At 34.8% G+C, this 13,892-nt stretch overlaps 1 protein-coding gene across 4 annotated transcripts in view; it reads left to right on the top strand.

Moving 5' to 3' along the window:
* The window catches only part of LOC123564373 (brain-specific angiogenesis inhibitor 1-associated protein 2-like protein 2), a 60,896-nt gene continuing 47,004 nt past the window's right edge, over window positions 1-13,892 (top strand). Inside the window, exons 1-3 of one of the 4 annotated variants that reach the window (XM_053537024.1) lie at window positions 1-343; window positions 2,911-2,986; window positions 12,792-12,881. In XM_053537024.1, coding sequence (XP_053392999.1) covers window positions 293-343; window positions 2,911-2,986; window positions 12,792-12,881 — 217 coding nt within the window. In that variant the 5' untranslated portion in view covers window positions 1-292. The remainder of the gene's footprint in view (window positions 344-2,910; window positions 2,987-12,791; window positions 12,882-13,892) is intronic. The other 3 variants (XM_053537025.1, XM_053537026.1, XM_053537027.1) reach the window with 3 other exon arrangements.

The following is a 13,892-nucleotide window of genomic DNA, read 5'->3' as shown; positions in this document are numbered from 1 at the left end:
CGATCTTCTTCGGATGGCCCGAGGTTCAGTAAGAAATAGACATGCCACGCCCATCTATTTTGTCGTCTGCAGCAATCAATATAACAGGGGACATAATCGGGTTGCTACGTTGGGCATAAAAGAGAAGTAACCGCATATCAAAAATCGCGTGACGTATGGCGGGTAATCACACCTGTAATTTATCAGATAGTCGGCACACGAAACTTCATTGTGTGATGTTAAACTTCACAGATGACGGACGCGCAAATAACCGTTAGATTATTGTGGATTTAAGGGAATTACATGTATCAAAATGAAAAGTAATACGGACAATGTACATAAATTAACTGAGGCGGTTTACAAGGTAACCGTTTTTCCCGTTTTTCCATTTTAATATTACTATGTTATGTGCAGTGCCGTAGCCAGACACAAATTTTAACCGAGGCAACCTAGGGGGATCCGGGGGCATGCCTCCCGGATTTTTTCCCCAGGACGTCTCTGGTGCGGTCTGAAGCACTCTCAAACTGTTTTATATCACAGTAAAATCGTCCCTTTAGCCCTATATTTCACAGAACGTTCATATTTTAAGAAAAAATATATTTATAACAAGGATAATTGGGGATTTATCCTATTCTAATATAGTCTCGGATACAATCATTTTTGTAATTGAAAGGCAATAAAATCAGAAAACCATCAGTAAGACATACAACATGCTTTTTTAGCTCACCTGTCACAAAGTGACAAGGTGAGCTTTTGTGATCGCGTGGCGTCCGTCGTCCGTGCGTCCGTGGATGTCCGTTCGTTCGTCCGTCCATAAACTTTTGCTTGTGACCACTCTAGATGTCACATTTTAATGGGATCTTTATGAAAGTTGGTCAGAATGTTTATTTTGATGATATCTAGGTCAAGTTCGAAACTGGAACATGTGCGGTCAAAAACTAGGTCAGTAGGTCTAAAAATAGAAAAACCTTGTGACCTGTCTAGAGGCCATACTTTTCAATAGATCTTCATGAAAATTGGTCAGAATGTTCACCTTGATGATATCTAGGTCAATTTTGAAACTGGGTCACATGCCTTTAAAAACTAGATCTTTAGGTCAAATAATAGAAAAACCTCGTGACCTCTCTAGAGGCCATATTTTTCAATGGATCTTCATGAAAATTGGGTCATGTGGGGACAGGTGAGTGATTCAGGACCATCATGGTCCTCTTGTTTAGTATACTAGTAGTTTATTAGTTTATAACCCGGGAGGGGGTAGGTACTGGAGGGGGACTGTGTCCATGTTGGTGTAAAGATAACTATGAAATGGTGGCCTCTGGTGCATTTTCTTTTGGTCTGAATTTTAAGGTATTGGAGGGGATTCCCCTTCAGTTTAGTGGTGGTCAGATGGTTCTCTTATTTTGAAATACAGATACGAAATGGTGGCCTATGGTGCATTGTTTGGTCTAAAATTTGAGGTACTGTAGGGGGATCTTCTCAATTTAGGGGGTCAGGGGGCTCTCCCCCTGGAAAAAAATGAATTACAAGTATGAAATGGTGGCCTCTAGTGCCTTTTTTGGTCTGAATTTTAAGGTATGGAAGGGGATTCACCCTCATTTTCAGGGGGCTTTTCCCCTGAAACATTTTGAAAATTCAGTATGAAATAGTGACCTCTGGTGCATTTTTGGATTTAAATTTGATAAATATAATACACAATTGGGTTCGACTTTGATGAGTAGCTCACTTCACAGCCAACTTTGGGGAGGGGGGCATGGACAAGGCTATCAATATGGCTGTTAGGATTTCCGCCTCACCTTGCCTCAATGATGTCATGAGGCAGATATATTATGTTATATTCTCATGATATTAATATACTTCTCTGAACTTTTATAACTGAAATTTTCATCAGTGTGAAAGGCCTACTCTTTACTCTTCTTTTGTTTTTGCCTCTCAAATTTTAACCGAGGCAACTGCCTCGGTTTGCCTCAGTGTGGCTACGGCGCTGATGTGACTATATTGATCAGTTTACCAATAATTTTCGTACATGTATGTATAATGTTGACTTATTTCAAGATTCTGTGTTGTAAAAAAACCAGTAACTTATCATTTCTTTGGTAAGATGTTTAATCTTTAAAGTGACCTCTAACAATGTACTTTACAGAGTACACGCCTAGTTAAGATATATTTTCCTGTAATTTACAATAATGCTTTGAAATTCCACTTACTAAACTATCTTCTCTTGCACAAGTAACTTGCAAATTAGGTAAAAACTATGTTTCTGAATGCTGATTTCCCATACAGGTATATTTTTATTAAAATGGGTAAGTTTTAATTTTCAGCTGGCATTGCATCAATTTTACCAAAGTTTAAGTTTTTTAACATAGGCACAGATCAGACAAAATTTTGCTGCATATAAAAATAAAAAGATGTCCTTAAGTTTTTCAGATAATGAAGAATAAATTATTTATATGTAACTCATTGAATTATAAGTGATGAAATGTTGCCTATCTTGTCAGTAGTTTACAAATGGGAGTTTGTAGTGCAAGTGAAATTGTTAATTACTAGTAAACTCATTTTGAAAAGTGGCAAATCATAAATGATACTTTGATGCTAATTTTATGTTTTGTATCAATTTTTTAAACTTAGTTTTCTTAATAAAATACGGCTAGATGTCACAGAACTGCATCATGGGGCACATAACTGCATCCTGGGGTCTGAAACTTAAGACTTAAGGTCCGGAAATATTCAGTTTGCCATAACTTTGCCTGAAATTTTGTCGAATTGTATGTAGTCATATAGGATGCATATTCATGCCAAGTTTCATGACAATCTATGCTAATTAAACAACAACTTTGGTCAGATAGTAGCTAAAGTCTGCTTGTATGATTCAGCCTGATCACCTTTGCATTCTGCTATATTAGACTACCAGAACTCTTGGTGTGAATATTGCAGAATTTGGTAGAAAACTTCAACTCTGGCGTGAGACAGATACTGTTGACAGGGAAAGCCTACTATAAAGCATTACAAGGTAAGTTTACTCATGTTTGAAACCACAAAACCATGTTGTATACTGCTGTGGAATTTAATATTGCCCAAGTTTTGTTTGTCCATCTTTAATATATCCATTTATCCTCTTTTTTAAGAGGTTGTTCACCCTTAATGACAGACTGTATAATTGACTATGTTAAGTTCAATAGTATTAATACATAAATGAATGAAAAATGTTATAGACTGGATTTTTTGGTAACCTGTTGCCAACTAAATTAAGGGCAACTTAAGAACAATCAAGCCTGTATAAATCAGCCAGCCAAGGGAGTGATACACTCTGGCTGTTTAAAGAAGGTAGCTGCTTTAAAAGCAAAGCTAAAATTAGAACAAAAAGTACAATTTGGTAAGTCAGCTGATTGACTGCCTATAGATAGCAAGTGGTTGCTTGTTACAGGTGGCTGCTAATACAGCTTCAGCTGTATTGAAGGCACATCTGAAACTGTCAGCAGTATTGGTTTAAAAGAGTGAACAGCTTATGTCCAATGGTTACCCAGAACAACACAGTTAAAACAAATTATTAACAATGTGTTTTTCTGCTCAAAAAGTAGTTACATATAAAGCATGTCTATCTGATCTTGAGGTGCATGTAAAACTACAGGCGGAACTTTTCTTAAATTGGTACCGTCTGTTGCGATTGATTTCTGCAATATGTACAAAGATGCCCTGTCGGCTTTAATTTGATTTGAACCTTTAAATATATACAGTAGAAAAATGCATGAATATTTTTGTAAAAGGGAGATAATAAGGTGTTGAAATATAATGCAAAAATTAGCACCCGAAGGTATGGTTATTTTTGTCTTTTATTTAAAAAAGTTGTTGTTTTTCATCAGTTTTTCAAGTAAAACTGGTGTATTTTATCTGATACATTGTCTTTTATGTGAAGATGTATTTCAATGTCAATATTGGTTCAAATATTGTATGAATAAACACAGTATCATATTCTTACTGTATTAAATTTTATTGAATTGTTCTTGCTTAGATGGCAAACTATTAAGGTGCTGTTTTTCAAGTGGGTTGCCTCTTAAATGTTGGTATCACAAAATCTTGCAGAGCTGAATGTTTAGTGTAGAAAATTATAAGCAAATAATTGTGCCTTGAAGCCAAAGAGAAATTCCATTATGTTGACTGATGAAGGTTTTATGTTTCCATTTTAAAGAGAAAATGGCTTTGATGGCCATCACTCAAGCATTGAAGGCTTTAGAATGTGTGCATACTCCAGTCTCGACAGCTCTAGAACGTGCGTGTGCATACTTGAGCATTGACAGCTCTAAAACATGCGCATACTTGAGCATTGACAGCTCTAGAACATGCGCATACTCGAGAACGTGTGCATACTCAAGCATTGACAGCTCTAGAACGAGCGCATACTTGAGCATTGACAGCTCTAGAACGTGCGCATACTCGAGAACGTGTGCACACTTAAGCATTGACAGCTCTAGAACGTGCGCATACTTGAGCATTGACAGCTCTAGAATGTGCACTACTTGAGCATTGACAGCTCCAGAATGTGCACTACTTGAGCATTGACAGCTCTAGAATGTGCGCATACTCTAGCATTGACAGCTGTGGAACGTGCACATGCTCGAGCATTGACAGCTCTAGAATGTGCGCATACTCGAGCATTTACAGCTCTAGAACGTGCGCATACTTGAGCATTGACAGCTCTAGAATGTGCACTACTTGAGCATTGACAGCTCTAGAATGTGCACTCTAGAGCATTGAAAGCTCTAGAACGTGCGCATACTCGAGCATTGACAGCTCTAGAACGTACGCATAGTCGAGCGTTGACAGCTCTAGAATGTGCTCATACTCGAGCATTGACGGCTATAGAACGTGTGTTCTTTCAAGCCTTGACACTTCAAGAATGTGCATTCACTGAAGCAGTGATGGCTGTAGAAGGTGCACTCGCTGCTTTTTCTCCTTGTATTTCCTCAATATCACTGGAAGCTTTGAATAATCTGAGCATTTTCTTCCCCTTGCAATCTGGAGTGATCATTGTTTTAATGTAGCTACAATTAAATATTGTTTCATTTCTCATATATTTGTTTTCTATCGGATTTAAATACTTTAATGTTCCAAACGCTGTTTACTTTTGTAGAAGTATACTTTCATATATAAATTTGTTAGAGTCAGCTCAGACGTATGGTTAAGAGAAATTTGGGCTGAATGTTAATTGTAAGAACAAATATTTGTTCTATGATATTATGTAGTGATAAAATATAGTTACAAATAGGTATTTATAGATGGACAAAACAATAAGATATCATTTAATTCACTGTTTAAAATACAGTCAGAAGTGAGTAAGTTCAAGTTAAAGTTTTTAACTCGGTGGTCATTTTTTTTGTATCAAAAGCCCTGGAAAAGTTATGGACATTGGGATACTCTGAGATATTAACAGATAATCTAGCAGACAGTGAAAAATTTATTCATTAATTGATATGTAACATTATTAAATTCACATTTGATCTGAGGGTTTGAAAGTTGTATTCAAGGGATGGAATGAGATAATGTTAAAGACAGATTTTACACAGTGTTATCAGAACAGGGCGTAAAATGTATGAAGTATTGTACATTGATGACACATTCGAGTTCAAACTATCCTGTGTAAATAATATCTATAACTACCCATGATGGGCGTGGGATGTTTTAAACTAAGACCCAATAATGCACCCACTTAGTAAAGATGATAAATTACAAGAACAGTATATTTATTTTTGTACACCCCCGACAACAAAGTTGTAAGGGGGGGTATACTGGTTTCAGGTTGTCTGTCTGTCCATCTGTCTGTCCGTAGACACAATCTTGTGCAGAGTTACATGACTTTGTTTTTTGTTACTATACTATATACATAGACACAATCTTGTGCGCACCATCTCTCCTCATCCCCTTGACACAATTTAATGAAACTTCACACAAGTGATCAGTAACAACAGCAGTTGTGCATGGGGCATGTTAGGTTCTTTCAGAAAAAAAATTGCAGAGTTACGGGACTTTGTGTTTTGTTACTATACTATATACGTAGACACAATCTTGTGCGCACCATCTCTCCTCACCCCCTTGACACAATTTAATGAAACTTCACAAAAGTGATCAGTAACAACAGTAGTTGTGCATGGGGCATGTTAGGTTCTTTCAACAACAAAAATTGCAGAGGTATGGGACTTTGTTTCTTGTTAACATACTGTATACATACAGTCTGCATATGAAATCTTGTGCGCGCCTAATCTTCCGAACCCTTGCACACAATTTAATGAAACTTCACACAACTGATCAGTACCAACCCTAGTTGTGCATGGTGCATGTTACGTTCTTTTAGATAAATATTCTGCATAGTTATGGGACTTTGTTTTTTGTTACTATACTGTATACATACAGTCTATATACATACAGTCCACATAATTATGCAATCTTGTGTGCGTCAAATTGCAATGTACTGTGTCAGTGCATGCGGGGGTACATTCGTCACCTTTAGTGATAGCTCTAGTTTTTCCTGGTGACCTAGCTTATTTGTCTTTGTTGCAAAGTATAATGGTCCTAATAAAGCCCTCAACAGACGGTAGGTTCTAGTTGTACAACACTAATTATCTCAAAGATGTACAATTTTAAAATTGTACATTTTCACATACAGACAGTATTCCACTCCCATATTTATAAATCACAGAGATTTACCTAGTAAACATAGTGCATCAGGTACTGAAAAGAATGTAACCATTAATAATTAAAAATAATATTCACCTTTAAAGCTTAAGCAGGTAGAGAAAAGTAATTAATTTTCAAATAAATGGGTATAAAATTTGATCAAAATTGGTCAGATAAATGAAATGTTCACTGTTAAATATTTTTGTGCCTAGGGTTTGATCACTTCTGTGATACTATCTTTGAAATGACATCAATTTTAAAAACCATTTTCATTTTGGAAAAATGTACACCATGTAGTAAATAACACAATCTCAACACTTTGGTGAAGTTTTTATCAGTAGATCTACAAGAATACAAACAAGGGTACATTAAGTGGTAGCCATTGTTGACCAGTCTAATACATGTTAGCTGAATTTAAGTTTCCAAGAAAATCTTTTACACATTTTTTTTAAACAATAGCCTGTAAGCAGGTGTATTGTTACAGAATGATGCATTTGATTAAATCAAGCTGATGCATGAAGTAAAACAGAATATATAATGTTAATTAGACTAGCCACTAGACCTGTAACAAAGTCTATTACCCAGAAAAATAGTTTTCTTTTAATGTAGAAATCATGAAAATCATTTTGTAAAAGAACATGAATCTCAGTTATTTAGTCCTAGTAGGCACTGGTGGTTTACAGTCCTGCCACCTTCTGTATAACAGACAAGAAAAAAGTACAAACAGAACGTTTGAAAATATTTATAACAAAAAAAAATTGCTAATCAAATTATTGTACATTTAATGTATTACATTTCACCATTATATTTTGTCATTTATTTTACTGGTTTCAGATAACTAAATAACTTGCACCTTCCAAAGATCATAAATAGCAGGAAAATGATGGCCTTGTCACTGGGCAATTTTTGAAATATTACAATCCTAACTTGACATAGCTATGACAAAGTAGTGTCTGATTATGGAGAATTATTCATGCACTGTTTAGGTTTTCCTCTATTGTTCCCACGAAAATGTGGACAGTAAATCTGAACAGATTAGGAAAATAATAAGCCTTAATGCTTCTCTTGCCTCTTGAACTTTTTTGTTTCAAAATATCATAAATTAGATGTTTGTTATTAACTCTGAGCATGATTTGTATTGATATCACTTGCCAAAATCAGCCAAAATCAAAACCAAAATCAGAGCCTAAAACATTAAGCCTAAATCAGAGCCTAATTCAAAGCCAAAATCAGAGCCTATATCAGAGTCTAAATCAAAGCCTATATCAGAGCCTAAATCAAAGCTTAAATCAGAACCTAAATTAGAGCCAAAAAAGTCAAAATCAGAACCTAAATCAAAGCCAAAGTCAGAGCCAAAATCAGAGCCAAAATTAGAGCCTATATCAGAGCCTAAATAAAAGTCAAAATCAGAACCTAAATCAAAGCCAAAGTCAAGGCCTAAATCAGAGCCAAAATTAGAGCCTATATCAGAGCCTAAATAAAAGTCAAAATCAGAGCCTAAATCAAAGCCAAAGTCAGAACCTATACCAGAGCCTAAATAAAAGCTTATATCAGAGCCTAAATAAAAGTCAAAATCAGAGCCTAAATCAAAGCCAAAATCAGAGCCTATATCAGAGCCTAAATCAAAGCCAAAATCAGAGCCTATGTCAGAGCCCACCTTAAGGTTCCTGATGTGGCTTCAGCACAGTCAATGACTTTTAGCCATTCCTAGCATTTCAGCAAGCAAAAATGTGTTACAACTAGATCACAGATATTTTTAATGTTCTGTATGGGCTATAATAAATAATAAAACTAGTTTTATTATAGTACTTAGCCCATGTAGAACATCAAAAATAATATGTTTCAAGTACCTGTGAATTTGATTGCAAAGTAAATACTAAATATGTTCTTTTTGTACATTTGAAAAAGAAATGCAGGTGAAGTAAACATGCAGCTGTATTAAGATAAGCCTGGCAGAATAAATGATAAAAGAATTTGTTAGATTACCATCTGAAATGTTCAACATGAAACTATCTGTGGGCATTTACATAGCTTCTGATACAAACATTCTTGTGTATATGTTAAATATTTTTATTTAATATTATTAAATCTGTATTTATGGCCATTTCTATTGGTAAAATCACAATTACATGATTAGGGATAAAAACTCATATTGACTTGAGAGTGGGGTCAAAAAGTCATGCTGACCTACAGTGATGCCATAATGTTTTCCTGTCATAAAAATGTGACATCATTCAGAATTTAAGATCATATCACAAGAAAACAAGAAATATCTTTAAAAATGATGGTCGGCGAATTGTAATAAGGACAGAAGTTTATTAATTTTTCATCTAACATTCATCTTTCATCAAACATTTTTCAAATTGCAAAACTAAACACCGCACTTTAACAATTTAAATGGTTCTCTTTTAATTTTTCGCAAAGGTTTCGTAGGGTTGCAATTTTGTTTCTTTTATCCTTAGACGAATAATAACAACAGTAGTTTGATGAAGATTCATGAAGCGGTTCATGAGAAGAGGTCATTAAACGTGTTTATATTTTTAGCTAAATTGGTCCCTATCCCCATTTGTAACAAAATAGCAGGAGACTTTACGATATTGTTGCACATCGAGTTTGATAAAAATCCATTACATTTTAGTGGTTAATGCGAAGAAAGGCATATCTACTTTTAGCTATAGTGGTCCCTAATAGGGCCTAAGTTCCTATATAAATAAATTTGGAAGAGGACCTTATAATGATGCTCCAGACCAAGTATGACAAAGATCCACTAAGCTGTTCATGAGACGCTGTATAAAGGCATTTCTAGTTTTAGCTCTAGCAGCCCCTAAAAGGGGTTATCCCAGCTGAACAAAGTTGGCTGCGGGCCTATAATAAAGATGCTACAAATCAAGTTTGATTAGAATACATGAGAAAAAATCAATTAAAGGATTTTTTTATTTATTATTTTTATTTATTTCTAAAATAGGCCAACTGATCCCGCTTTAACAAATGCATATTCGCTATTGGACAATGACGTCACACCTATAAAAAAATGAAGGTCAAGCAAAACATACAATTGTAATTATTTCAATATTTCTGTTTCATAAGCAAAGTTTGACCGTAGTCATATCACATAGATAAACTGTATGCAGCGTACCTTCATTTCAGTGTAACGAGATTCAGTCATTATATAGCATATATATAATAAAACAGATTTAAACTGAGTTCAATGTTTGCATACCATACTAAAGAAAAATATTCATATATAATAAATCAGTTAAATAATTTATAACAAATATATCAAAGCAAACAAGTACTTATTTTAATATGCAATCTGAATAAGTCACATAAGCAAGAAACCTTTTCATATACAGACGACAATTGTAAAAAGGAAAATCTTTTAAAAAGCACTTCTCTACATAAAAGACTCTTATCACACCCTTATTCATGTGATACGCAGACCGTATTCAGCTCTTTCTTTAATTTGATATATCGTCACCTCAACGCAACAAAGTCGTAACTTATATTAAATTTATAAGAAGTTACGACTTTGTTGCGTTGAGGTGACGATATGTTGGTATTTGAACAGGTTTTTATCATATTTATTAAACTTACTTATCATTTTGAGATATATCAATATTCTTGCTAAATATACTGAGCCAAAGTTAGCTTTAAAACTGTGAACAGCGTCGTTTTGGATAAACGCTTTGTCTACATTTCACTCAGCGTAGCACAATCAACAGAGTGAAAGAAATTGACACTCTCATCCAATCAGGCAGAGCGTTGCATAACTCTTCCATTTTGATAAATTATCTATAATGCGTTATCAAGTAGTTTGATTTGCAAACTGAAGTCACGTGGCATAGGTAACGAAAACGAATTTAGACGGCGTCGCCGAAAAATACAAATGCAACACTTTCAATAAAGTATCCTTTGAGTTGTTGGATTTAATAGTTAAACAGTTGCTTTTAAGTGATGTGGATATGACCTAGAACCTTCAAACTTCACAGGGTTATAGGGCTTACGGAGTAAATGGTCCCTATTGGGGTCACTCAATCAAAGGTCAAGGTCACGGGCCTGAACATGGAAAAATGTTTCTGATCAATAACTTAAGAACCACTTCACCCAGAATGTTAAAACTTCCTAGAGTGATTAGACATGCAGAGTAAATTACACCTATTGATTTTGGGGTCACCTGATCAAAGGTCAAGGTTACAGTGGCCAGAACATGGAAAACTGTTTCTGATCAATAACTTGAAAATCATTTGACCTTCATAGGTGATAGAACTTACAGAGTAGATGATCCCTATTGTTTTTGAAATACTCAATCAAAGGTCAAGGTCACAGGGGCCAGAACATGGAAAACCATTTCCAAGGGGCCAGAACATGGAAAACCATTTCCGATCCATAACTTGAGAACCACTTGACCTAGAACATTGAAACTTCATGGGATGATTGGACATGCTGAGAAGATGGTCCCTATTGCATTTCATTCACTAAGCCAACTATCAGTGTCTCTTTGACTTTCGCTTCTGATCCATATTGACTTCTTACCTATGACTACTATATGCTTTGGGGGAGACATGCTTTTCAACAAAAGCGTCTTCTAGTTTGTATACATTACAGTGGTTGCAGTGTCAGCAATGTTTTATACTGTTGGTACATGTTACAGCAATTACTTGTATGTACATGTATTACTATGGTTGCAGTGACAGGAATGTTATATAATTAATGCTGTTACTTGTATATATCACAGGGGTTACAGTGACAGCAATGTTATACTTGTTATTATTTGTATATATGACAGCAGTTACAGTGACAGCAGTGTTATATATGTTATTATTTGTATATAATTCAGCTGTTACAGTGACAGCAGTGTTATATATATGTTATTATTTGTATATAATACAGCGGTTACAGTGACAGCAGTGTCATACATGTTATTATTTGTATATATTACAGCGGTTTCAGTGACAGCAGTGTGATATATGTTATTATTTGTATATAATACACGGGTTACAGTGACAGCAGTGTTATATATGTTATTATTTGTATATAATACAGCGGTTACAGTGACAGCAGTGTTATATATGTTATTATTATGTCTCCCACCACACAGTGGTGTGGGAGACATACTGATTTACTCCTGTCTGTCTGTCTGTCTGTCACAAAGCTTGTCCGCACTCTACGTCGAACATTTCTCATCCGATCTTCACCAAACTTGAACAAAATGTGTTTGACCATAAGACCTCAGCCAAGTTCGATAACTAGCCAAATCCGCCCAGGCACTTTTGAATTATGGCCCTTGAATTACTGATTGGGTCCACTCATCAAAGCCATCTAGAGAAACTAGACATTTTCAGTGGGGTCCACTCATCAAAGCCATCGAGAGAAACTAGACCTTTTTCAATTGGGCAGTTGTGGGAGACATGCGCTTTTCTCAAAAGCATCTCTAGTTTGTATATAATACAGCGGTTACAGTGACAGCAGTGTCATACATGTTATTATTTGTATATATTACAACGGTTACACTGACAGCAATGTTATACATGTTATTATTTGTATATATTACAGCAGTTACAGTGACGGCAATGTTATATTTGTTATTATTTGTATATATTACAATGGTTACAGTGACAGCAATGTTATATTTGTTATTATTTGTATATATTACAGCGGTTACAGTGACAGCAATGTTATATATGTTATTGTTTGTATATATTACAGCGGTTACAGTGACGGCTCAAGCATATAATGATGCATTACAGTGACAGCAATGTTATATTTGTTATTATTTGTATATATTACAATGGTTACAGTGACAGCAATGCTATATTTATTATTATTTGTATATATTACAATGGTTACAGTGACAGCAATGTTATATTTATTATTATTTGTATATATTACAATGGTTGCAGTGACAGCAATGTTATACATGTTATTGTTTGTATGTATTACAGCGGTTTCAGTGACAGCAATGTTATACATGTTATTGTTTGTATGTATTACAGCGGTTACAGTGACAGCAATGTTATACATGTTATTGTTTGTATGTATTACAGCGGTTTCAGTGACAGCAATGTTATACATGTTACTGTTTGTATGTATTACAGCGGTTACAGTGACAGCAATGTTATACATGTTACTGTTTGTATATATTACAGCGGTTACAGTGACGGCTCAAGCATATAATGATGCACTTGGTCGGGTTGGGTCTGCGGCTAAAATCTGCAGAGGTGGTACAGAGGAGATAGGTGAGTTTTTCAAGGACACTATTACCTGTAATCAAGGTGAGTTTTTTCAAGGACACTATTACCTGTAATCACGTCACAGTGAGTGACAGATCACTTCACATTTAGGGACAGTTGCTTATCAAGCTTCCAGATGCTTTAAAAATGTGGAAAAAAAAACCAAAGCATTACAAAGTTTTAAACTATTGGTTAAGTACTTTTTATAAATATCCACAAAGTAAAAGTTATAATTATGAACAATGGAGAAAAAACTGTGAAAAATACATGCAATACTAATAACTGTGTTACACTTCGTTCTTCATTTATGCTGTACATCTGTACTTCAAGTACTAATCATTAGTTTTTACATTTGTCATAAATGTCTGTAATTTAGGTGTAGACAAAATGAGTCTGACTACTGTCACATTGTCATCTTCTACTTAGGAAAGTTATTAATAATATCCTTGCTCATTTAGCATTTAGAACACCTGTAGCAATTTGCTTAAAGGTCCATTACTAAGGGAAATTGAGTTGGCAATTTTTTTCATAGCCAGTGCATAGACTTCTGCAAGACACTAAATAATGAAGATTGCAGGTCAAAATTTACAGAAGGTCTTTGGAACTCAAAGAAATGTATGTGTATTATGTTAAAATTTCAATGAATCGACAGAATGACCCCCCAGGTCTTTTTAACTTTCTTCATACTTCATAGAAAAATAATTGTACATATAATGCGATTTATTTCGAATTTCTACATACCAACTTTCATTTTCCAATAAAATAAAATAGTTTCTGTGCTTTTTAAAAGAAATTAAAATGTTCACTTTCCTTAGTATTGGACCTTTAACTTGTGTTTTGCCAGTTACAAAGCAACACCAGTTGAAAGGTTTAAAAGCAGTAACATTTTGTCGCTTCTAATTATTAAACTAGCAAAGCTCTGAGATGACAATTTACAAAATGCTAATCTGGAAAAAAGGCCTTCATGGCCGAGTGGTTAAGGTTGCTGACTTCAATTTCACTTGCCCGTCACTGATG

This window comes from Mercenaria mercenaria, chromosome 2 (genome assembly GCF_021730395.1).
Source record: "Mercenaria mercenaria strain notata chromosome 2, MADL_Memer_1, whole genome shotgun sequence".
NCBI lineage: Eukaryota > Metazoa > Mollusca > Bivalvia > Venerida > Veneridae > Mercenaria > Mercenaria mercenaria.
Note: the sequence above shows the minus strand (reverse complement) of the source record. Positions and strands in the feature narration are given on the sequence as shown.